Source organism: Heptranchias perlo, chromosome 16, assembly GCF_035084215.1.
Source record: "Heptranchias perlo isolate sHepPer1 chromosome 16, sHepPer1.hap1, whole genome shotgun sequence".
NCBI lineage: Eukaryota > Metazoa > Chordata > Chondrichthyes > Hexanchiformes > Hexanchidae > Heptranchias > Heptranchias perlo.
In genome coordinates this window covers 52,994,185-53,021,162 of record NC_090340.1, presented here as the reverse complement: position 1 = coordinate 53,021,162, position 26,978 = coordinate 52,994,185, and the positions used below count along the sequence as shown (strand labels likewise).

Genomic DNA, 26,978 nt, shown 5'->3' with positions numbered 1-26,978 from the left:
ACTTCTTGGTTAATTCATTAACAGTTCATATCCTGTCACAGCGGCAATTTTAAGTGGCTGGTGACCCTGTTAATGAAAGCCCTATCATTACCCCTTAACTTCTTCCTCTGTTAAAGGCAATCGTGATTGTGTCCTCTCATTTATTCTCTACCAGATCTCAAATCAATGTAACTGCTGCTGCAGTTTATGCCCTGTTCCAGATCACTTGAGTTGCCAATCTTTAACTAGCTGTTAATATTTGCAGGCCCGAATTGATTGCCCATTTTCAAGCTGTAGCAATCGGTGTACCAGAAAGAAACACGAGGTGGCGCTCTACTACCAGCAGAGCCCTCAGCTGTTGGCAACAAGCAGAAATATTCCCCCTAGTCAAAAGGCAACTACTGCATGGTTTACTGGCCATGAAAAGTCTTTTGAATTGGGTCATCATAACACAGCAAACAGTTATCGAATGAAGACATCTAACAAAAATAAAAACGTTCAAAAACTGAAAGGACCGCCCAGAGTTTTCAGGAAGGCTACGCTTTTGGAACAGTCTGGCCCTGTTTACCCAAAGTTGATAATGTTGATTTCACTGTTAAGTATTTAGAAAAAAAATGGACGAAGTTGTTAGTTTAGTCAGTTTAGAATCCTGTGGATGAGCTCTAGGTAACGTGTGTTTTCTTGGCAAAGAAAATGTGTCAGTTTTGGAATCTTCCAATGTGTACGTTCAAATGAAGCCTAAACTATCGACTCAACTGAGTAACGAATGTGGATTTCAAACAGCATCTGAGCAACTAGTTATCAGGCCCTATCAACAAATTCCTTGATCTTGAAACTAAATAGGCCACTTTCTGCCATCACATCTCATATAAAGGGCAAATGAGTTGTTGGGAAACCTTTTCTGCAAAATTACAACACTCAAGCAGCAAGTCACGCCAACACACTATCACACCTACACAACAACACGCTTACATGACACCCCAACATGCCTACTACACAATCTACATGCAAACACGCTAATACACCTACACACCAATACTGTGGCATGCCAAATCACTTGCCTTGTTCATAATCCAGCAAAGAGTCACTTAAAACATGAAAAAGAGTTTGTTTGTTACTGATGTACCCACCTGAGCAGTAGAGCACATTCGCAGTATTTCCTTTGACGCTCCAGGAGGTGGGACAATTTTGTTGAACAGTCCTCTTTTCAGCCGCGGAGTTGGAACCAACAATGTTTTTCTGGCCTAAAATAGTAAAGAGTATATCAGTTATATCTTGACATGTACATCTTGTTACACCGATGTACTTTACCACACTACCCACAGAGATTACAGTACCTTACCACACTTCTCCCACATTAATGATGTAAAGTTGAAAAGTGACAAGGAATGTGCAACCATTCTGCTAACTTCATTTTTCAAAGGATCTTTCTTTGCAACTTTGAAGGCTCTCCTCTACGCAGATACACACAGAATACATTCACACATCATAATAACTCTTTTTTTTGATAATGAGCACTCCTTGTATTTTTTGTGTGTTTTCCATTCTCTGTTCTCATGAAGGCATGTACTTTCGCTGGATTACAATTCCAAGGGCCACAGTAACTTTCTTGTATCTCACCAAGTGGTAATTCTTCATGTGCAGTCCTAGACAGAACGTGCCAGTGGGCTATTCAACTACCAGGGCATCAGCACCAAGCCTGCTCTTGTCTTCACCCAAGATCCACAGATTTACTTTCCAGCATAGTTCATTGGCCAGTGATCAGAAGAGGGAACAGTAGCACCCCAATTGCAGCTCCCTTCTTTGTCTCTTTAATGCAACTACAGGTAAAGTTATCCATCATTGTATTAAAGAGGAAGATGGCTGCTAAGAAATAAAGGCAGCTACGAGACATAATCAAGTAGCATAGAAACAAAGTAGTCACAGAATAGTCCATTTTAATATCTCAAAATTGTACTTTAAAGCAGCTACTTATTTAGATGTCAACAGTATGTTGTGGAGTTATATAGTTCTAATGGATTAAAAAAGCAGCAAGTGCAAGACAGCTGTGTATCAATATACTGTACCTCACAGTAGTGAGATGTACGTTTGTGCTCAAAACTTCCTTTATGAAGATCTCTTGATCTCAAACGTGCCTTCAATGGGGAGGACAAAGCAGCCCGCATGATTGACATCCCATCCACCACCCTAAACATTCACTCCCTTCACCACCGGCGCACCGTGGCTGCAGTGTGTACCATCCACGGGATGCATTGCAGCAACTCGCCAAGGCTTCTTCGACATCACCTCCCAAACCCACGACCTCTACCACCTAGAAGGACAAGGGCAGCAGGCACATGGGAACAACACCACCTGCACGTTCCCCTCCAAGTCACACACCATCCCGACTTGGAAGTATATCGCTGTTCCTTCATCGTCGCTGGGTCAAAATCCTGGAACTCCCTTCCTAACAGCATTGTGGGAGAACCTTCACCACAAGGACTGCTGCGGTTCAAGGCGGCGGCTCACCACCACCTTCTCAATGGCAATTAGGGATGGGCAATAAATGCCGGCCTCGCCAGCGACGCCCACATCCCATGAACAAATTTTAAAAAAAACTGAGTGGCTTCCCCAGAGAGGGAAAACAAGATAAACTGGGGAGCTGGATTGGGAGAGTCCTTTGAGCAGCTAGTCAGTTCACCATCTCATCTTGGTTGAGGAAAAGTAAGGCTCATGTGTCCATAACAACAACAACTACTTTCATTTATATAGCCCCTTTAACATCATGAAATATCCCAAGGTGCTTCACAGGAGTGTTAGCAAGCAAAATTTGACACTGAGCCGCATAAGGAGGTATTAGGGCAGGTGAGGTAGGTTTTAAGGAGCATCTTAAAGGAGGAGAGAGAGGTAGAGAGGCAGGGGGGTTTAGGAGGGAATTCCAGAGATTAGGTCCTAGGCAGCTGAAGGCAGGTGGAGCGATTAAAATTGGGGATGCGCAAGAGGCAAGAATTGGAGGAGCACAGAGATCTCGGAGGGTTGTAGGGCTGGAGGAGGTTACAGAGATAGGGAGGGGCGAGGCCATGGAGGGATTTGAAAACAAGGATGAGAATTTTAAAATTGAATTGTTCCCAGACCATGAGCCAATGTAGGTCAGCGACCACAGGGGTGATGGGACTTGGTACAAGTTAGGGTACGGGCAGCAGAGTTTTGGATGAACTCAAGTTTATGGAGGGTTGAAGATGGGAGCCCAGCCAGGAGAGCACTGGAATAGTCCAGTCTAGAGATAACAAAGGCATGGATGAGAGTTTCAGCAGCAGATGAACTGAGGCAGGCGATGTTACGGAGGTGGAAGTAGATGGTCTTGGTGTTGGAACGGATATGTGGTCGGAATCTCATTTCAGGGTCAAATAGGACTCCAAGGTTACGAACTGCCTGGTTCAGTCTCAGACATTGGCCAGGGACAGGGATGGAGTCGGTAGCTAGGGAACAGAGTTTGCGCAGGGGACCAAAGACAATAGCTTCGGTCTTCTCAATATTTAGTTGGAGAAAACTTTTGCTCATCCAGTACTGGATGTCGGACAAACAACGTGATAAATGGAAAGAAGTGGAGGGGTGGAGGGAGGTGGTGATGAGATGGAGCTGGGTGGAATCTGACATTGTGTTTTCGGATAATGTCGCCAAGGGGCAGCATGTAGACGAGAAATAGGAAGGGGCCAAGAATAGATCCTTGGGGAACTCCAGAGGAAACAGTGTGGGAGTGGGAAGAGAAGCCATTGCAGGTGATTCTCTGGCTGCTAACTGGATAGATAAGAATGGAACCAGGAAAGCACAGTCCCACACAGCTGGACGACGGCGGAGAGGCGTGTGAGGAGGATGTGGGAGGCAGCCAGCGTTGGGGGGTGGGGGGTGGCAGGCACTTCCTAGAGGGAGGGGCATGGGTTAGAGAGACGTGGGGGGGTGCGGCATGCGCGGGGGGGGGGGGGGTCTAAGTGGGTGTGTATGTGAGTGTGTTGGGGTGTGTATAGGTGCATGTGTAGGGAGACGGGGAAGGGGCGAAAGAGGTACAAATCTAAATACGGCAAGAATATATTTTCTTCTTTTTTTAAAAAAGGAGGATTTAAAAAAGACTGAAAGGTTAAGATACTATGACTCTCCCTGCAACTGGTGCTCCAAGAAGTAATGGGAAAGCTCACTGGCAAACCATTAACGCAATCCACTGACATTTTACAAGTCAATGAGCATTAAGTTCAAACCATGCATGCGATTACTTTAGAAGAAAGGAAGCTTTAGGAAAGTTCCAATAGCAGAGTTCAAAGTCTGGTGATGACTGGTGACGTCACAATATAATTGTTTACAATGATCCTTTAACGCCCTCAAAAGCTGCAGATAACTTAAACCAACAACTGCTCTTGCCACGTTAAAATGATGCATCAACAATGTTTGCCACTGCAGTTTCCTTATTGAAATAAATGCTTGTAACTATTTTTGTTCCTATGGGGAAAATGGTTATTCAGATATTGATTTTAATAACTATTACATATCCTTTAAAATACATTATACACAGATTTTCGGATGCTTTATTTTACCAATGTGTCACAGGAATTTCAGATTACTGTACTAATGAATGCTGTATGGTATCTGGGATTTAATGGATAAGCCTCCTTGATAAATACACTTTAACATTGGGTCTGTGGTACAGGAAAGCTTCAAGAAAAAAAAAGGCAAGAAATAAAAAAAAAATTAGGCTTCAGAATATGTTGTAGTAAAACTCTTTAAACCTAATTGCAACAAGAGTGGTAACATTATAGAGGATATTATGGAAAATAATCAAGTGGCCTGGTAATTATCAACAAGCACAGATAGAAGTGCCATGTCATGTCAGAAGTGGCTTATTTTACATAATCCATTGCTAGATTGACATGCATTTAACTCATGCCACGTCCCCTTGTGCTATTTTGGAGGGGGTGGGTGGGCAGGGAGGAGAGGAGAAGGTATGGAATTCCTCTATTCTTTACTGCCCACATGCCATTTGATGGGCCACCTACTTCATGCAGCTGACTAACTTCCAAGTCTACTAATGCTGCTCTTTAGTTGGATGACCAGTCCATGACAGCTGTATAGAAGCTCTCCCTCTGATTGTTTTCTTCCTCTTTTGCAATCATGGAACTAAGTGGAGGCCAAGCACCTCCCACATTAATATCACTGAGATTTGGAACTTAGCAGAGCTTGGAGTGAGGATCTATCAATCCTGTGAACCATTACTCCATTTGCCACTTAACGGTGCTCCAATGTGCTTGGCCATCCTGGAACCCCTGTTTTTGTTTTAGGAACATAGGAACAGGAGTAGGACAATCGGCCATTCAGTGAGATCATGGCTGATCTGTGTCCCAACTCCATCCACCCGCCCTGACTCCATATCCCTTAATATCCTTGGCTAGCAAAAATCTATCGATCTCAGATTTAAAATTATTAATTGAGCTAGCATCTATTGCTTTTTGTGGGAGAGAGTTGCGTGAAGAAGTGTTTCCTACCTTCTCTCCTGAATGGCCTGGCTCTGATTTTACGGTTATGTCCCCTTATCTTGGATTCCCCCACCAATGGAAAAAGTTTCTCTCTATCTACCCTATCGAAATCCTAAATAGCTCAATCAAATCACCCCTTAGCCGTCTATATTCCAGGGAACACAAGCCTAGTTTATGGAATTTCTCCTCACAATCTAACCCTTGGAGCCCTGGTAACATTCTGGTGAATCTACTCTGCACTCCTTCCAAGGCCAATAAGGTGCGGTGCCCATAACTGTACATAGTCGTCCAGATGTGGTCTAACCAGGGCTATGTATAGCTGTAGCAAAACTTCCCTTTATAGTCTAGCCCTCTAGTTATAAATTCCATTAGCCTTTTTGATTATTTTTTCTACCTGACTACTATATTTTAGTGATCTGTGTACATGGACCTCTAAATCTCATTGGACCTCCACTGTTCCTAGCTATTCACGGTTTAAAAAATACTCTGATCTATACTTTTTTAGTCCTACGTTGAAATCGATCTGCCACAGTTTTGCCCACTCATTTAATCTAACAACGTCTCTTTGTAATTTATGTTCCCATCTATACTACTTACTATGCCACCAATCTTAATACCCTTGGCTAGCAAAAAATCCATCGATCCCAGATTTAAAATGATTAATTAGCAAACGTGGATATGTGGCTCTCTATTGTGTTACCTAAGTCAATGGAAAATATAGTGAATAGTTGAGGCCCCAGCACAGATCCTTGTGGGACACCACTTCCTTCCAATTTGAGTACATACCCATTATCCCTACTCTCTGTCTTCTACTGCCTAACCAATCTCCTAACCAAGTCAATAATTGGCCTTCAATTCCATGAGCTTTAATTTTAGCTAACAGTCTCTTATGTGGAGCCTTATCGAATGCCTTCTGGAAGTCCATATAAACTATATCCATTGACATTTCCCTGTCTACTATAGTTACTTCCTCAAAAAATTCAATTAGGTTCATTAGACATGACCTACCTTTTACAAATCTACATTGGCTTTCCCTAATCAGCTCAAATTTCTCTAAGTGCTCAGTAACACTGTCCCTAATTACAGATTCCAATAACTTCTCCACAACTGATGTTAGACTAACAGGTCCATAATTTCCTGGTTTCTCTCTCTCACCTTTCTTTAATAATGGAGTTACATTTGCAATTTTCCAATCTAAGATACAATTCTTGAATCGAGAGAACTTTAAAAGAGCATCTGCAATTTCCTCACCTTCTTCCTTTAAAACCCTGAGATGGAAACCATCAGGTCCTGGGGATTTGTCACTCTTTAGTGCCATTATTTTTCTAATAATGTTTTCTTGCTTACGTTAACTTTAGTGAATTGCAGTCCTTGATTCATTATTAGTTTCCCTGGAATGTTAGGTATATTATCCTCTTCCTCTACTGTGAAGACTGACAAAGTAATTATTCAACAGGTCTGCCATTTCCTTATTTTCATTTGCAATATTACCCACATCTGTTTTTAAAGGGTCCATATTACCCTTGACTACATTTTTTCTTCTAATATAATTGTAAAAACTTTTTGTGTTAATCTTGATATCCCTCATCGGTTTCTTTTTGAATTCTCTTTTTGCAGCTCTTACTATCTTTTTTGTCTTCTTTGCTGTTCTTTATATCTCTCCTAGTACCCTGGGATCTATACTATTCTTTGCACTTTTGTATGCTGTTTCCTTGTTGTCAGTCTCTGTCTCATCCTGTTAGTCCTACCAAAATCTAAAATGTTAGTAACTGAGTTACATTTCTCCTTTTCAAACCTAACATTGAATTCAATCATATTATGATCACTGTTGGATAAATGTTCCCTTACTGTTAATCTAACAGATGCTTTTACTTGTCATTTTCAAGATTTTTGTAGTGTCATGTATAGCACTATGGTGATGCAATAACACTGCTATCTCATTCCACAGACAGTGTCACTGAAAGTCATCCCATTTGTGGGATCCAGTAGTCACCCTGGCCAGCTCCGAAAAATGGAACCAAAATGATAAGCAACAGGAGGAAGAAGAACTGGGAGAAAAGTCAAACAACTGTCTGGAAAAGAATAGAGGAGGAGAGACCTTAGGAAAGGACAATGGAGGGGAGGAGCAATTCATGAAAATAGCTTTAAGGAAAATGGCTGAAAGGAAAGTCAATGGCTGCCATCAATGACTGAATGGATATGCAGGCACCACAGCACTGCAGAGTAGACTCAGCAGCGGCAAATGATGAGGGATAGAAACTGGAACACCTAGTCATTGCTATAGATTGTCTCAAGCCTCTCAGTTTGCATGCAAACAGACCCTTCTGCTCTACAGATAAATATTTGTTCTGTTCTTTTTGCCTGTTACTCTTTACGATGCAATATATCTTTGTGATTAATAAAGCAGGGACTATCAAAGAGATGCATTTTTGGCTCACCTGTGTAACCTTTTCCTTCCACAGTGCACGCACGCAAGTATCAACAAGGTCAAACTGACCCACACTAAACTGGCAACAAACACCAGAGTTGTATTGTTTTGTGACAACCACTGATGGACTGTTATTATATCAGGTGGGGCTATCACAACACTGCTAGTAATAACCCTTTAATGCTTTTAATACACGCTTACACTTTCTAGAACATAAACATTCTATGTACTTTATCAAACACAGTTTCCAAAAAGAAATGGGTGAACAGTATGCATTCAGAATGTGCTGTGTTCTCCCAAAGTAATTTTCAACGTCTTAAGGATAATATAGATATCTGGACAGATTTTTACTTAATGTTGTAAGTCACCATAACTGTAACATTACAGCATTAAAATCTAAAATGTGTTCAATTATTCTCTCAAATATCAGCATTCTATTTATGTAAGTGACCAAGACATTGATTGCATATTAATAACCTCCGCATTACAGATGGGCACAATAAATTGAAAATCTGAACTGCTCACACTTTGTTTTTTCGATCCTCGTGTGTTACTCCCATCAAACTTAATAATTGAACATATTCCACATCCCATTTATATAAACATCTAAGTTATGAAGTTTTGACATATTAAAAGCACATTTGCAGCATTCCTTGGAACCAGACTAACCAAGCGCTATCAGTTTAGTACCAATAGGACACCTCCCCCAAACAATTGTTCAAGTCTGCTAATTCATAGCATGTACTATATGGATGCCCTGTCCCCAGATAGCTGAAACTCAGCCATCCCATAACTTACTGTGCTGGTGGACTGAGAGGCGATTCTCCGCACAATACCTATAAGTGCGCACGAGTGATATCTTGGCATAAGGATGGCCTGGATGTGTGCCCAAGGACAAAGTAAAAATACTCTGGAAGCAATGTGGAGGAGTGAGTCATGGCTGCAAGCAGCTAGCATGGGTTCTCCATAAGTTCGTGCTGAAATACTTCCCTTGCCTGAGCCCATTTTTATTATGAGGTCAAATAATCAAGTTTCTTGTCTGGCAGCAATCAATTGCAATAAATTACTATATATGACCTCCCATGCTGCAAGATGGCTATGTTTTAATCTGTCTTTCTCCAATTGTAGACGTGCGAAGTAACCAGTTGCTACCTTTTTGCATCAATTATGCTTTTGTCATATTTTGTACAGTAAAACGTTCCACCTGTTGCATTACTAGTATATAAAAGACAGCCCAAGCATCAAAATAAAACATTATTCATTTGGTAGTGAGCTAGTATGATGAATTGTTTTAGATTCCAAAGGAAGAAAAGATACTTGCAATTGTACAGCACATCATCAAAACATCTGAAGGCGTTTCACACAATAAATTGCTTTTAAAATGTAGTGACTATTGTTATGTAAGCAAACGCAGCATTCATTCTGAAATACCAATATCCCACACACAGCACTGCGATGAATGCCCAGCCAATCTGTTCTCTGGCAGCTGGCCAGGACACCGGGAGAATTCCTGGTCTTTTGCTAGTAGTGCTATGGAATTTTCAATGTCCATTTTAACAGGCAGATGGGTGGTTAGGTTAATGTTTCAACCAATGGATACGTCCTTCAACAATGCAGCACTGACTCAATACTGCACTAGAGTTTATGCGCTCAAGTCCTGGTGTGGGACTTGAACCCACAACCTTAAGAGCCAAGTGTGCTACCAACTAAGCCATAACACAAATCATTATACTTTCAGATAAGAATGTGTATGTTTAGAAATGTTTTCAAAATAATGGTAGTCTATCTCCCCTTTGCTAAATGCATAGCATTGCATAAAGTGTTAAAAAAAAGTCTGAAATTCACAGGATGACTTTATCAACAATGAAAATAAAACCTATTTTTAAAAAATCACTGATTTACAATGGGACTTAATCATAAAATCATTTTTTTCTAGCCATGATACTATCATTAGGTTAACAAGAGAATAACTTCCAGTGCCATTTAACCTCCGACAAAACCCCCCACAACTTTTTCCCCCCTCTTTTCTCCTGAAATTGCTGACTTTAGTTCCACTTGCCAGTATCTCACCCAGGAGGCTATTCTTCATGCGTGAGCCTTCTGAATGTTGGCCAACTGTTGGATCACAGGGGACATCACAACCAAGCCTGATCCCATCTCATGAGACATTTGTACATGCACATTTTCCAGGAAGGGTCACTGGATAGAGATCGGGAATGAAAATGTTGGCTGAATTTTCCCAGAGGAATTGAGGCCAGCCATAACCACAACACCCCCCCCCCCCCCCACCGCTCCAAACCCCCCCTTACTGATAACCACACCAAGTTCTGTTCACCCATCACCCCTGTGCTCGCTGACCTACATTGGCTCCCAGTTGGGCAACGCCTTGATTTTAAAATTCTCATCCTTGTTATCAAATCCATCCATGACCTCGCCCCCTCCCTATCTCTGTGACCTCCTCCAACCCTACAATCCTCCGAGATCTCTGCGCTCCTCCAATTCTTGCCTCTTGCGCATCCCCGATTTTAATCGCTCCACCATTGGCGGTCATACCTTCAGCGGCCTAGGCCCTACACACTGGAATTTCCTCCCTAAACCTCTCCGCCTCTCTCTCCTCCTTTAAGACGCTCCTTAAAACCTTCCTCTTTGACCAAGCATTTGGTCACTTGTCCTAATATTTTCTTATGTGGCTTGGTGTCAAATTCTGTTTGATAACGGTCCTGTGAAGCACCTTGGGACGATTTACTACATTAAAGATGCTATAGAAATACAAGTTGCTGTTATAATGGTCCCACTTGAAATGTGTTGAAGTAATCTCAATGGGTCCACAACACAATAAAAATGCTATTAATTCAGCACTAATCGGTTATTTTATTCAAAAAGACCAGTGATAGCAGGTCTGGGAAATGGACAAATATGATACCGATGCAGTAGGAGTGCTAGTCTTGAGGCACACTGTTAAGGCAAAGTAGAAACAGTTTTCTGAACCTAACTGTGCTATACATAAGATCTGTGAGTCGTTGATGCCAACACTGATACTGGGTCACTGAGATGCAAAGTGTTTCATTTCCAGCACTAAAATCACCAGGACAAGTACAAAATTCACAACAAAAATGATAAAACTGATCTTCTTAATCTTCTCAAACTATCCTCTATGTGCTGGAATGCAGCATGATATTATGTAAGAAAGTAAACAGTCGGTGGAGTTACCTAGTGATGACAATGCTCAGTCAGTTCAAACAAGAGTTTCTCTCTCTCCCTCCCTTGCTCTTTTGCACAACACAAATGACCCAGTGCAAAATGATCAAATTGGGAGCAAAAAATGTTCTCGTCATAAGCACTGACATCCCTCGACAAGTACAAAATTCACCAAATGAAAACAAAGATAACAGCATGACTAGAATAAAAGGCTTCCTACTTGTATAGAACCTGACTCTGTATGGGCATGACACAGACTATAAAGGCCGAAGGGATCAGCAAACCTTTCAGCACTCACTCAGATTCTATAAGCAGCTGCGTGGAATATATTTAAACATTCACTCATAAGATTTGAATGTGGCTGGTTAAGTTGCTGTGGCCCAATATTTTTTGTTTCCACGCACAGAATGGTGCAAAAAAGTTTGTTTATAAAAACAATAACCATTAATGATAACCTATATTCTTGTTATGAAAACAGTGACGCAAGCACAGTCTCCTGTTATGTTCTTGTTGGACACTTGCGGCATAATTTTAAGAATATATCTTTCTTTAATTGCCAATCTGAAAATGTCACGGTCTAACAGAAATTCTGTGCAGCTCTTGCAAATTATTGTAATCACTCAATATAAATTCTGTAAATGCATCCATACTCTACATAACTGAGCAAAATCTGTGATTTACCTCCCTCTTGATAATCAATTATACTATCAATGATTTATTTTCTACTAATCTTCAGTATTTCTAAATCCCCAAAAGTGCGCTCCTGACGTGGATTAAAAGAAAAAAAACATTGGTTAGTCGAACTAAATTTTCCCACACCTACAATTCTAAGAGTTTATTACTGTAAATTGAGCTGCAGTTCAAATTCATACATGTAAACTTAGTCTCAGCCCACTTTGGGGAAATAATGTAAAGCAAACCTTTCTCTAAAATTGACACAGCTACTTTGTCTAAGTAGATTCACAATCACGCTTCCCCAGTCTGCGCATCACTGAGCCTGTAACTGCGGCATAACAGTCCTAATGTCTCACCTATGTTAATGAAATCCAGTGAAGGAGGAGACTGAGGAAACAGAAGTCAAGTTTGGATGTCAGATAATTTGAATTTCAGGAACAGTTAAAATAAAGCCTAATTTCTTTAACATACTGGGTGTCATCCCAGGCTGTGCTACTAGGTTGTAAATTTGTTTAGCAACATGAAAGAACCACCAATCCCCTTTCAAGCATTTCATTAGCAAGACAGAATGCTACATAAAGACTGCAGTGATTTTAAACTACTGGCGAGACAGGGGAAAGTGTCAGCATTTTCTTTCTCTCTTTGTCTCTTGCTCCATTCCTTGAAGTGCCTTTTTTGTCCTGCTTTGACAGCTACAGCAAAGGAAATTAAATTCATTTTTTATTCATTCTCAGGATGTGGGCATTGCTGGCAAGGCTGGCTTTTATTTCCATCCACAGTTGCCCTGAGAAGGTGGAGGTGGGCCGCCTTCTTGAACCGCTGAAGGATTGTTATTCTTTTTAGCAGTTTGATACAACTGAGTGGCTTGCTCGGCCACTTCAGAGGGCAGTTAAGTGTCAACAACATTGGTGTGGGACTGGAGTCACATATAGGCCAGGCTGGGTATGGATGGCAGGTTTCCTTCCCTAATGGACATTAGTGAACCAGTTGGCTTTTTTTTTTAATGACAATCCAATAGCTTCATGGTGACTTTTTTCTTTACTGATACCAGCTTTTTATTTCCTTAGACTTAGTCTATTCTTATAAATTCTTTTGTTATCTCAACTTGAAAACAAATGCAAAGGTTTGATGGTCTAAATACTGCAGATTTTGTACATTAAGAAAGTCTGATACTAAAATTAAATCACAAAAGCATTGGGGTGATTTTGTCAGTGATTATTTTATAAAACAGTAGAATGGGGAGGATAGTGTGAAAAAGAAAATTATCATTGTAGTGCAGGATAGCTTCAAACACAACTTCAAACTGGCTACTCGTGCACAGGATTAGTGCAGTAGTATCTAATGAAGAACCAAGGCACAAACTGCCTCAATAGTAAATATGCAATCCTCACTTAATACTTAACACTAAAGATTGTTAAGTAAAAACTTTTTTTTGTGCTATGCCAACAGTTCGTTTATGTGCAATAGGTTGCGTTAACAAAAGATTTGCTAACAGATATTGTTGTACCAAGGGGGTACGGTAGCGTAGTGGTTATGTTACTGGACTAGTAATCCAGAGTCACGAGTTCAAATCCTGCCACGGAAGCTGGCGAATTTAAATTCAATTAATTAAATTAAACTCTGGAATTAAAAAAAACGAGTATCAGTAATTGTGGCCATGAAACTACCGGATTGTCGTAAAAACCCATCTGGTTCATTAATGCCCTTTAGGGAAGGAAACCTGCCGGCCTTACCCGGTCTGGCCTATATGTGACTCCAGACCCACAGCAATATGGTTGATTCTTAATCGCCCTCTGAAATGGCCGAGCAAGCCACTCAGTTGTAAAATCTCACAAAGAAAAGTCATAAGAAGAATAAAACCGATGGACCACTAGGCACCGGCCACAACAAAGGCAAACCAAGCCCAGTCAACATTGCAAAGTCCTCACTAATATCTGGGGACTTGTGCCAAAATTGGGAGAGCTGTCCCACAGCCTGACATAGCCATACTCACAGAATCATACCTTTCAGCCAACGTACCAGACTCTTCCATCACCATCCCTGGGTATGTCCTGTTCTACCGGCAAGACAGACTCACCAGAAGTGGCGGTACAGTGGTATACAGTCAGGAGGGAGTGACCCTGGGAGTCCTCAACATTGACTCATGTCATCAGGTCAAACATGGGAAAGGAAACCTCCTGCTGATTACCACCTACCGCCCTCCTTCAGCTGATGAATCAGTTCTCCTCCATGTTGAGCACCACTTGGAGGAAGCACTGAATGTACTCTGGGTGGGGGGCTTCAATGCCCATCACCAAGAGTGGCTCGGTAGCACCACGACTGACCGAGCCCTGAAGGACATAGCTGCCAGACTGGGCCTGCGGCAGGTGGTGAGCAAACCAACACGAAGTAAAAACCGACTTGACCTCGTCCTCACCAATCTACCTGTCGCAGATGCATCTGTCCATGACAGTATTGGTAGGAGTGACCACCGCACAGTCCTCGTGGAGACAAAGTCCCGTCTTCGCACTGAGGACACCATCCAACTTGTGTGGCACTACCACCGTGCTAAATGGCATAGTTTCAGAACAGATCTAGCAGCTCAAAACTGGGCATCCATGAGGCACTGTGGGCCATCAGCAGCAGATTTGTATTCCAGCAAAATATGTAACCTCATGGCCCGGCATATTCCTCACTCTACCATTACCAACCCTGGGTCAATGAGGAGTGTAGAAGAGCATGCCAGGAGAAGCACCCAGGCACACCTAAAAATGAGGTGCCAACCTGGTGAAGCTACAACACAGGACTACATGCATGCTAAACAGCGGAAGCAACATGCTATAGACAAAGCTAAGCAATTCCACAACCAACGGATCAAATCAAAGCTCTGCAGTCCTGCCACATCCAATCGTGAATGGTGGTGGACAGTTAAAGAACTAACAGGAGGAGGATCTGTAAACATCCCCATCCTCAATGATGGCAGAGTCTAGCACGTGAGTGCAAAACGCAGGGCTGAAGCGTTTGCAACCATCTTCAACCAGAAGTTCCTAGCAGACGATCCATCTCAGCCTCCTCCAGATAGCCCCACCATCACAGAAGCCAGTCTTCAGCCAATTCGATTAATTCCACGTGATATCAAGAAACGGCTGAGTCCACTGGATACAGCAAAGGCTATGGGCCCCGACAACATCCCGGCTGTAGTGCTGATGACTTGTGCTCCAGAACTAGCCGTGCCTCTAGCCAAACTGTTCCAGTAAAGCTACAACACTGGCATCTACCCGACAATGTGGAAAATTGCCCAATATGTCCTGTCCACAAAAAACAGGACAAATCCAATCTGGCCAATTATTGCTCCATTAGTCTACTCTCAATCATCAGCAAAGTGATGGAAGGTGTCGTCGACAGTGCTATCAAGTGGCACTTACTCACCAATAACCTGCTCACCAATGCTCAGTTTGGGTTCTGCCAGGACCACTCAGCTCCAGACCTCATTACAGCCTTGGTCCAAACATGGAAAAAAGAGCTGAATTCCAGAGGTGAGGTGAGAGTGACTGCCCTTGACATAAAGGCAACATTTGACTGAGTGTGGCACCAAGGAGCCCTAGTAAAACTGGAGTCAATGGGAATCAGGGGGAAAACTCTCCAGTGGCTGGAGTCATACCTAGCACAAAGGAAGATGGTAGTGGTTGTTGGAGGCCAATCATCTCAGCCCCAGGACATTTCTGCAGGAGTTCCTCAGGGCAGTGTCCTAAGCCCAACCGCCTTCAGTTGCTTCATCAATGACCTTCCCTCCATCATAAGGTCAGAAATGGGGCTGTTCGCTGATGATTGCACAGTGTTCAGTTCCATTCGCAACCCCTCAGATAATGAAGCATTCCGTGCTCGCATGCAGCAAGACCTGGACAACATCCAGGCTTGGGCCGATAAGTGGCAAGTAACATTCGCGCCAGACAAGTGCCAGGCAATGACCATCTCCAACAAGAGAGAATCTAACCACCTCCCCTTGACATTCAATGGCATTACCATTGCTGAATCTCCCACCATCAACATCCTGGGGGTCACCATTGACCAGAAACTTAACTGGACCAGCCACATAAATTCTGTGGCGACAAGAGCAGGTCAGAGGCTGGGTATTCTGCGGCGAGTGAATCACCTCCTGACTCCCCAGAGCCTTTCCACTATCGACAAGGCACAAGTCAGGAGTGTGATATTGGGACAAAGGATCAGGATAATGAAACAGTTTGGGTAGAGATGAGGAATAATAAGGGGAAGAAAACACTAGTGGGCGTAGATAATAGGCCTCCTAATAGTTGCAACTCTGCTGGAAGAAGTATTAATCAGGAAATAGTCAGGGCATGTAATAAGGGAACAGCTATAATTATGGGGGATTTTAACTATCATATTAACTGGACAAATCAAATTGGGCAGGGCAGCCTTGAGGAAGAGTTTATTGAGTGTATTAGGGATGGATTTCTGGAGCAGTATGTAACTGATCCTACAAGGGGGAAAGCAACCTTGGACCTGGTCCTGTGTAATGAGCCAGGATTAATTAATAATGTCCTAGTCAAGGATCCCCTTGGAATGAGTGATCATAACATGGTTACATTCCATATCCAATTAGAGGGCGAGAAGGTTGGCTCTCAAACAAGCGTACTGAGCTTGAATAAAGGAGACTATGATGGTATGAGAGCGGAATTGATTAAAGTGGACTGGGAAAATAGATTAAAGGGTAAGACGGTACATGAGCAGTGGTGTTCATTCAAGGAGTTAATTTACAACTTTCAAAAAAATATATATTCCACTGAGGAAAAAAGGGTGTAAAAGAAATGACAGCCATCCGTGGCTAAGTAAAGAAATTAAGGACAGTATCTGACTAAAAACTAGGACATATAAGGTAGCCAAACTTAGTGGGAGGATAGAAGATTGGGAAGTCTTCAAAAGACAGCAAAAAGTAACTAAAGGATTGATTAAGAAAGGGAAGATCGATTATGAAAATAAATTAGCAAAAAATATAAAAACAGATAGCCAGAGTTTCTATAGTTATATAAAAAGAAAAAGGGTGGCTAAGGCAAATGTAGGTCCCTTAGAGGATGAGACCGGGAAATTAATGTGGGAAACATGGAAATGGCAAAAATGTTGAACAAATATTTTGTTTCAGTCTTTACGGTGGAGGACACTAAGAATATCCCAACACTGGACAAACAGGGGGCTTGAGGGGGGGAGGAGCTAAATACGATTAAAATCAGTAAGGAATTGGTACTCAGTAAAATAATGGGACTCAAGGCGGATAAATCCCCTGGACCTGATGGCTTACATCCGAGGGTCTTGAGGGAAGTGGCAGTAGGGATTGTGGATGCTTTGGTAATAATTTTCCAAAATTCTCTGGACTCGGCAAAGGTCCCGGCAGATTGGAAAACTGCTAATGTAACACCCTTATTTAAAAAGGGTAGTAGGCAGAAGGCTGGAAATTATAGACCAGTTAGCCTAACATCTGTGGTGGGTAAAATTTTGGAATCTATTATCAAGGAGACAGTAGCGGAATATTTGGATAAACATAATTTAATAGGACAAAGTCAGCATGGCTTTACGAAGGGGAAGTCATGTCTGACAAATTTGCTTGAGTTCTTTGAGGACATAACATGCAGGGTGGATAAAGGGGAACCAGTGGACGTAGTGTATTTAGACTTCCAGAAGGCATTCGACAAGGTGCCACACAAAAGGTTATTGCTCAAGATAAAGAATCACTGGATTGGGGGTAATATTCTGGCACGGGTGGAGGATTGGTTATCTAACAGGAAGCAGAGAGTTGGGATAAACGGTTCGTTCTCGGACTGGCAACCAGTAGCCAGTGGTGTTCCGCAGGGGTCGGTGCTGGGTCCCCAACTCTTTACAATCCATATTAACGATTTGGAGGAGGGGACCAAGTGTAACATATCAAAGTTTGCAGATGATACAAAGATGGGAGGGAAAGTGGAGAGTGAGGAGGACATAAAAAACCTACAGGGGGATATAGACAGGCTGGGTGAGTGGGCGGAGATTTGGCAGATGCAATACAATATTGGAAAATGTGAGGTTATGCACTTTGGCAGGAAAAATCAGAGAGCAAGTTATTATCTTAAAGGCGAGAAACTGGAAAATACTGCAGTACAAAGGGATCTGGGAGTCCTAGTGCAAGAAGATCAAAAAGTTAGTATGCAGGTGCAGCAGGTGATCAAGAAGGCCAACGGAATGTTGGCTTTTATTGCTCGGGGGATAGAATATAAAAACAGGGAGGTATTGCTGCAGTTATATAAGGTATTGGTGAGACCACACCTGGAATACTGCATACAGTTTTGGTCTCCATACTTAAGAAAAGACATACTTGCTCTCGAGGCAGTACAAAGAAGGTTCACTCGGTTAATCCCGGGGATGAGGGGGCTGACATATGAGGAGAGGTTGAGTAGATTGGGAATCTACTCATTGGAGTTCAGAAGAATGAGAGGCGATCTTATTGAAACATATAAGATTGTGAAGGGGCTTGATCGGGTGGATGCGGTAAGGATGTTCCCAAGGATGGGTGAAACTAGAACTAGGGGGCATAATCTTAGAATAAGGGGCTGCTCTTTGAAAACTGAGATGAGGAGAAACTTCTTCACTCAGAGGGTAGTAGGTCTGTGGAATTTGCTGCCCCAGGAAGCTGTGGAAGCTACATCATTGAATAAATTTAAAACGGAAATCGACAGTTTCCTAGAAGTAAAGGGAATTAGGGGTTACGGGGAGCGGGCAGGAAATTGGACATGAATTTAGATTTGAGGTTAGGATCAGATCAGCCATGATCTTATTAAATGGCGGAGCAGGCTCGAGGGGCCGATTGGCCTACTCCTGCTCCTATTTCTTATGTTCTTATGTGATGGAATACTCTCCACTTGCCTGGATGAGTGCAGCTCCAATAACACTCAAGAAGCTCGACACCATCCAGGACAAAGCAGCCCGCCTGATTGGCACCCCATCCACCGCCCTAAATATTCACTCCCTCCACCACCGGCGCACAGTGGCTGCAGTGTGTACCATCCACAGGATGCATTGCAGCAACTCGCCAAGGCTTCTTCAACAGCACCTCCCAACCCACGACCTCGACCACCTAGAAGGACAAGGGCAGCAGCACATGGGAACAACACCACCTGCACATTCCCCTCCAAGTCACACACCATCCCGACTTGGAAATATATCGCCGTCCCTTCATCGTCGCTGGGTCAAAATCCTGGAACTCCCTTCCTAACAGCTCTGTGGGAGAACCTTCACCACACGGACTGCAGCGGTTCAAGAAGGCGGCTCACCACCACCTTCTCAAGGGCAATTAGGGATGGGCAATAAATGCTGGCCTTGCCAGCGACGCCCACATCCCATGAACGAATAAAAAATATCCAAGAACTCTACTGAATGGGCCTAGTGGCAACATAGATTTTGACTACTTGTCATTATCTTATGGTCAAGTATTAAATCTGTTGCACATTTGCTGCAGGGAACAATAATTGCCAGATACAGGTTCAGTCTTTTCAAACTGATTGGTCTGCTAAAAAGTGGTGAATGCATCAGATGAGACTTGCTAATGATTTGCTTCCGTCAGGTTTGTCTATAATGGATTTAACATGAAAACTAGAAATTTAACAGGCAAACATAAAGGTTATTAAATTAAAAGCTTGTGAGGCTTCAAACAGTAACTTTACCTTGAAATTAGGAATTCTGTGATGAACTGGTCTTGGGAAGTTTGCCAAATTCTTTTCTTCCATATAATCCCAAACCTTCTGGCGAAAGTCCCATTTAGTGACACCTGGGAAGAATTTTTAAAAAATCTCAGTTCTGAAATATCATTCCAGGCTTACCGCTGGCTTATCTTTCTAACTGGTAGGAACAAAATGTTCAACAATCACTACATGAAGAATTTGTGTACTCTTCCCCCAGGGGCAGAATGTAAATAAAGGCAGCAGGTAAATTATATTTATGAGCTACAAAACTACTTCATAATCTGCTCTATACTTGTAGACTGAATTTTGATGGTTTATTTCTGAAACTGGCATTTTTGATTTGACTATGAAAACCAATTAGGTCCCGATTAGGGCGGCTTTTTAAACATTTTCTGGGCATGATCTTTCAATTGTTGCAATTACTTGACGGTTAGAATTGAAGTCTGAAATGCAACACCCTTCTTACACCCTCTGATTATGTTATTTTTCTACTCTGTAGTTGTGACAATCAGTTATTATACTCTCGTGACCACTGCACTCTCTCCCTGCATCTAAGGTGTCAGCTGTCGCACAGTTGGTAGCATTCTCATCTGAGTCAAACGGTTATTGGTTCAAGTCCCACTCCAGAGACTTGAGCACATAATCCAGACTGACACTCCAGTGCAGTACTGAGGGAGTGCTGCACTGTCGGGGGTGCTGGCTTTCAGATGAGTCATTAAACTGATGCCCCGTCTACCCTCTCAGGTAGTCATAAAAGATCCCCTGGCAGAAGAGCAGGGGTGCTCTCCCCAGTGTCCTGGCCAATATTTATCCCTCAACCAACATCACTAAAATAGATTATCTGGTCATTATCTCATTGCTGTTTGTGGGACCTTGCTGCGCGCAAATTGGCTGCCTTGTTTCCTACATTACAACAGTGACTGTACTTCAAAAGTACTTCATTGGCTTTAAAGCACTTTGGGACATCCTGAGGTCATGAAAGACGCTACATAAATTCAAGTCTTTCTTTCTTCTTTCTATCCACAGTAGTAGTTCTGAGTTCGATTCTTTTTACTCCCTCATCACATATTTTATGTGAAACCACAGGCCCAATAGAGAGAATTAAAGGCTGTAAATTGATTCCAGAATTTTGCAGATGTTCACATACCATTATAATTTATATTTCTTGGAGTTTCATTCTCACACAACATACCATCTTCTAAACCCCTTGACTGAATGAAAGTCTTGTTTCTAACTCCACATTATTCTTTATGAATACGTAATACTAATATATCAGAAGCACACAGAGCTTGACATCTCATCATTATCTGTACCGATAAACATGAGGAACATTACAGGCAATGTCAGATCAACCAACCAGTATTATCAGTAAACACGTTTATCTCATACTTTTCATATTTGTATGCATGCAAGAAATTCACATTTGAAAACAAAATATTTTGTTCTTGTCTATCAGACATTAACTTGTTGAAATCGGGAATAAAATAACTGTATATTATTTAGTCCTGTAATTAAGGCATATTTTTCAATTACTGTATCTTAAGTGTTCATGATCTTCAGATCAGGTACCAGGGATGAGGGACTTCAGTTGTGTGGATAGACTAGAGAAGTTGGGGTTGTTCTTCTTACAGCAGAGAAGGTATAGAAGGAGATTTGATAGAGGTGTTCAAAATCATGAACGGTTTTGACAGAGTAAATAAAGGAGAAACTGATTCCAGTGGCAGAAGGGTCAGTAACCAGCGGACACAGATTTAAGGTGATCGGCAAAAGAGCCAAAGGCGACATGAGGAAATAATTTTTTACGCAGTGAGTTGTGATGATCTGGAATGCACTGCCTGAAAGGGTGGTGGAAGCAGATTCAATAATAACTTTCAAAAGGGAATTGGATAAATACTTGAAGGAAACCAATTTACAGGGCTATGGGGAAAGGGCAGGGGAATGGAACTAATTGCTGGCACAGGCACGATGGGACAGATGGCCTCCTCCTGTGCTGTATCTATGACACTAAGTCATTACTCTCAGACTTTCAAATGAAGTCAATCATTTTATGTCTTACCAGCACCTCTAGTAAAGACTTTTTGGAATATTTAAATCTTTTGAATCAATATCATCCATTTATTATCTCCTTTCTTTCACCTCACCCCAAATTGTTTAGGCAAGATTTATTGCACCAATTGTCAAAAGCAGTTTTTAAATAAATAAAAATTATGAACTCGGACCCCTAACTGCAACATGCAGCCATAATCCCTGGATTTAAAAATGTTCAATGTAGCCAATGCTTTTAGTTGTCATCAACATTCAGCATTTTATTGCTGTACATAAATATTGTGAAGTATCATATTGCTCAACAGAGTTATTGTACACCAGGGAAACAAAACAGAACAAATGAGGTTGAAGATATGTTTGACTTTAAAAAGCCTACATGCTTCAAACTATGTCTCAGAAATATGTGGCAATCTTAAAAGTTTAAACAGAAATGTCATCTGAAACAGGATCAATTTATAGGTAAAATATTTAGTTCTTTTCAAGTTATCAAAAGATCTCCAAATGTGCAGTGTTTACAAAAACTCTGCCCAATGTTAGCTTCTTATCCCGGTACCAGCATGAACTGGCAATTATGCACACATCAGCAAAATCTGTCAAGGTTTGTGTGTGAGAATGTCAATCTCACTTTGTAAGAGTTGGATATCTTTGAAACAGACAGCTTGAAAAGTGACTTCTGCTAGTATAATAAGCTTGTGTATTAAATACACTTTCTCAGGTTCATAGCTGCAATTCTCCACCTGCTGAATTCACCATCTTCAGTTAAAGGTTTTTTGGGGAGAGCTCATCACTTTCAGTACACGGGGAACACTCTACTTTTGCACCTCAACAGAGGCCTCTTACCAGTTAACACCAGGGGTTGCTACTGCCAATTCCTTTGGCAGAAACAGGTGCCATGGCATCAGAAACCTTACAACAGGAATAAAATATTTGCAATTAAAGAATTTAAAAAGTGACTTTTGGTAAGTAATACAAATTAATTGTAACTTTGAAATCTATCAATGGTATTTTGTTGGTGCTGCAGCTTTGTGAGAAAGAGGAGGAGGAGCAAGACCACAATCCACGTAAATCCATGAGCAATACCACATGAGATCCATTATTACCAAAGATGTAGAGAATGAACATAAGGACACGATTTAAACTCAGTTCAGATGATATCTATAAGTCGCACGCTTCTCTCATCATTTTAACCCTCAAGTAAAAAGCACAGATGCACATTGAGCACCAGTGGATGATACAAAGCAAACCATCTGCATAAACCATGAATAAGGTATAATGGTTATGACTCGTGGGCTTAGTTTGTATAAGTCATTAGTCTCCCAAATGTATTCTCTTTATACAGGTAGAGTACAGATACAAAATAAACAATATTTGTTTGGAGCGATTTGCCAGCAGGGCTTATAAGGTGTACTGAGTTAACACCGGGGTTACTGGCAGCTGTGGACAATCCTTTTGAGAATTAAGTTTGATGAGTGAAAGTATAAGGTTTCAAAAATATTACCCAGATGTTGACTGGGAAAACAGTAGAGGGAAAATTATAGAGGAGCTCATAGTCCAGGACTGCTTTCTAACTACGTCATCAAACAGCACAGAAGGCAGCCATTTGGCCCATCTTGCCTGTGCCGGCTCTTTTAAAAAGCTATCCAATTAGCCCCACTCCTCTGCTCTTTCCCCATAGCCCTGCACTTTTTTCCTTTTCAAGTATATATCTCCCAAACCTGCGACCTCTACCACCTAGAAGGACGAGGCAGCAGGCACATGGGAACAACACCACCTGCACGTTCCCCTCCAAGTCACACACCATCCTGACTTGGAAATATATCGCCGTTCCTTCATCGTCGCTGGGTCAAAATCCTGGAACTCCCTACCTAACAACACTGTGGGAGAACCTTCACCACACAGACTACAGCGGTTCAAGAAGGAGGCCCACCACCACCTTCTCAAGGGCAATTAGGGATGGGCAATAAATGCTGGCCTTGCTAGTGACACCAACATTCCATGAATGAATAAAAAAGAAATCCTTTTTGAAAGTTATCAAATCTGCTTCCACCACTTTTTCAGGCAGTGCACTGCAGATCATAACAACACCCTGCATAAAAAAATGTCTCCTCATCTCCCCCAGGGTTCTTTTGCCAATTATCTTAAATAAATGTGTTACCAACCCTACTGCCAATGGAAACAGTTTCTCCCTATCTACTCTATCAAAACCCCTCATAATTTTGAACACCTCTATTAAATCTCCCCTTAACCTTTTCTGCTCTAAGGAGAACTATCCCAGTTTCTCTAGTCTCTCCACATAACCAAAGTCTCTCATCCCTAGTACCAGTCTAGTAAATCTCCTCTGTGCCCTCTCTAATACCTTGACATTCTTCCTAAAGTGTGGTGCCCAGAATTGGACCCAATATTTATAAAGTTTTACCTTTATGTGATCAGCAACTAGTCTGCACCGATACTGCAGTAATGAACCAGGTATGACACGTAAGATAGAAGAAGGATTTAGTGATAAAATCATTAGCAGTGAAGTGATCAGGAGGGCGTGTGTCAAAAGACAATGACACAAAAGTACTGGAGTTTAAAACAGCAGACTTCAAAGTAATGCAAAGTGAATTTAAAAAAGGTTAATTGGAACACCATCAGTGGGAGAAAAGTGGAACATTTTTGAAGTAAATTTGGTGTAGCTACAAACAGAATTAAGATTTCTGATAAGCTAATTATAAGGATATTACTGCCTTTGAGAGAATCGGCTCCAGCAGAACAATTTAAGCATCACTTCTACATTTAATATTTTGAAAACAAAATTACCAACAGCATAAACTACAGCACAAAACTTTACATAAAGCATCTTTACTCATTTACAATACGCAATGATCAACAACAATAACAACATTTTGCATTTACATAGCACCTTTAACGTAGTAGAACATCCCAAAGCACTTCACAGGAGCGATTATCAAACACCATTTGACACCGAGCCACAGAAGGAGATATTAGGGCAGGTGACCAAAAGTTTGGTCTAAGAGGTAGGTTTTAAGGAGCATCTCAAAGGAGGAGAGGTAGAGAGGCAGCAAGATATAAGGAGGGAATTCCAGAGCTTAGGGCCTAGGCAGCTGAAGGCACGGCCACCAATGGTGGAGCGGTTAAAATCGGGGATGCGCAAGAGGCCGGAATTGGTGGAGCGCAGAGATGGGGGGGTTGAAGGACATTACAGAGATCAATTGCAAGGTTTATTACTACATGATTTAAAAAAAACATAATTTAATGATGTTACACATGAGCATAAGCAAGATACTTAAAACATAAAACTTTGCCAAAACACACACGAACTGTACCAGGCTTTAACTTGATTGCAGGTTCCATGCTTTTATAAACTAATACAGAAAAGACAATAATTGGGTGTTTGTGCCTTTAAACTGGGATTGATTCCGCTAAAAGCGGTTTCACAGCGAGTAACGTAAATACACAAAGTAGCCAAGGAGCGATAGAATTCGCACAACAAGAACAAGCAGCAATCCCGAGCTCTGCTCTTTCCCCCCGCTGCTAATATATGTGTATCCACAGCTGCTACGGTGCAGCGTAGAGCCACAAATACTAGCGGCTTCACGCAGGCAACAAAATCCGAAACTGCACATTACTTCCGATTACTGGAAGCTGGAAACTGCAGCCATTAAACCTACTGCTACTTTACTGAATTATAAATCGTACAGACTGCAGGTATTCTGGACAAACGCAGGTCATCCTGAGTAAAAGCTTCCAACAGTTACAGCACAATGGTGAATGGATCGGTGAGAGTGTTGCCCACACATCACAACCTATCAAAGAGCTTTAAAAAAAATGCTTTGGTAGCCCCCCAAAAAAGCTGGCATCTCACACAGTCCTGAATATAAGCATAAACTGAAAACAAGTAGTTACACTGAAAATACAGTGGGATATTAGGGATGCCAACTCTGGTTGGGTGTATTCCTGGAGGTTTCATCACATGACTTCCAACAGTCAAACAGCTTTTTTTCCCCATCTCCAATATTGTTATAACTAATGAACAAAAGTGTTCAAAGAAAATGAAAAAAACCCAGAATTTTTTAATGCCCCTATGATTTTTGTCATTTGCTCACAACAGTGTCTAGGAGATTAATATTTAATTTCTGGAGACTCCAGAACAATCCTGGTGGGTTGGTAACCCTATGGTGCATGGACTTAAACTGCAGTGTACTCAACATTTATCACTTTTTATTGCAGCAAATAAAATACTAAAGAACACAAAAGCAACAAGGGATTTAGAAATTTGTTATGTACCTAGGATGAAAAAAAATCCATCAGGCCCATTAGCGCTTGCCCCATTTTATGCCGAACTCATCCCCTTTGGGAAAAGCAAACACACACAGTGGTCTATAGGCAATTCAGGAATCCTCAGTCAAAAATTACTCTTCATCCCCTTAAATGTAATCAGGTCAGCCTCAGGAGGTCCCAAACCCATTTGTTATTAACTGGAATAATCTTATTACCTTCTGCTGTGATCACGTCGTTTTTCAAATACACATCTAATGCCTTCTTGAAGGATTGCAAGGAGTCAATCCTTACTACCGCCTCTGAAATGCTATTCCATAGGTTAATGCCCTTAATAATTTTAAATACCTAAATCAGATCCCCTCTATATCGAAATGTCTAGAGTTAATCTAAAGCAAAGGCATGAAGTCTATCTTCATATTTCGATAGGCCAGAGGTCATCCTTATTGCTTTTTTCTGTACCTTCTCTAGTGCCGCAATATCCTTTTTGAGGTGGAGAGACCAAAATTGTACACAGTACTCTAGATTAGATCTCACTAAAGCCTTACACAATCATATTATTGTGGCCTTGATTTCATAGTGAATAGTCCAGGCAATACAGCTCAGGACCCTGTTGGTTTTGCCACTTTTAATAAACCCATTAGGTGCTATCAACCCAAATAAACTAACAAAAGTGCTCCTTTTTTAGAGGGGCACAACTAATAAACACCCAAATCATACAAAAAGATAAAGCAAACTTATCAAATTAAATAATAAGATTATTTGCAGTATCGACTATATAATCCCATCACTGCGGTGCCCACCGCTCGCGAAAGGCCTCAAGCGTACGTCACGTGTTCCTTCTCCAGGACCACCCCTGTTGGTTTTGGTTGCAGCCTCCTGACGCTGCACTTGAATTTTTAGGGAGTGGTCAATGAACACTCCCATGTCTTTCTCCCTAACTTACACTCACTCACACTGTAACCTACATTTCAATTCAACACATCTATGTGCATAACTGCACACTTAAGTATATTGACAAAAATTTGTCCCCTTCCCACATGCTCACATTAAAAGATGAGGCAGGACTGACAGGATTACATCACCCTCCAGAGATCCACCTCCTTTCTCCCCTGTGTAATATACACTTGCACGAGGCAGACATGCATTACTTGCCAGGACCGCACCCTG

At 41.7% G+C, this 26,978-nt stretch overlaps 1 protein-coding gene across 2 annotated transcripts in view; it reads right to left on the bottom strand.

The window, feature by feature from the left end:
- The window catches only part of mthfsd (methenyltetrahydrofolate synthetase domain containing), a 48,755-nt gene extending 23,701 nt beyond the window's left edge, over positions 1–25,054 (bottom strand). Inside the window, exons 1-3 of one of the 2 annotated variants that reach the window (XM_067997512.1) lie at positions 24,857–25,054; positions 19,467–19,570; positions 1,110–1,223 (exon numbers count right to left, since the gene is read on the bottom strand). In XM_067997512.1, coding sequence (XP_067853613.1) covers positions 1,110–1,223; positions 19,467–19,570; positions 24,857–24,884 — 246 coding nt within the window. In that variant the 5' untranslated portion in view covers positions 24,885–25,054. Of the gene's footprint in view, positions 1–1,109; positions 1,224–19,466; positions 19,571–24,432; positions 24,796–24,856 lie in introns of those variants that run through there. The other variant, XM_067997513.1, reaches the window with a different exon arrangement.
- Positions 25,055–26,978: the final 1,924 nt, after the last annotated feature.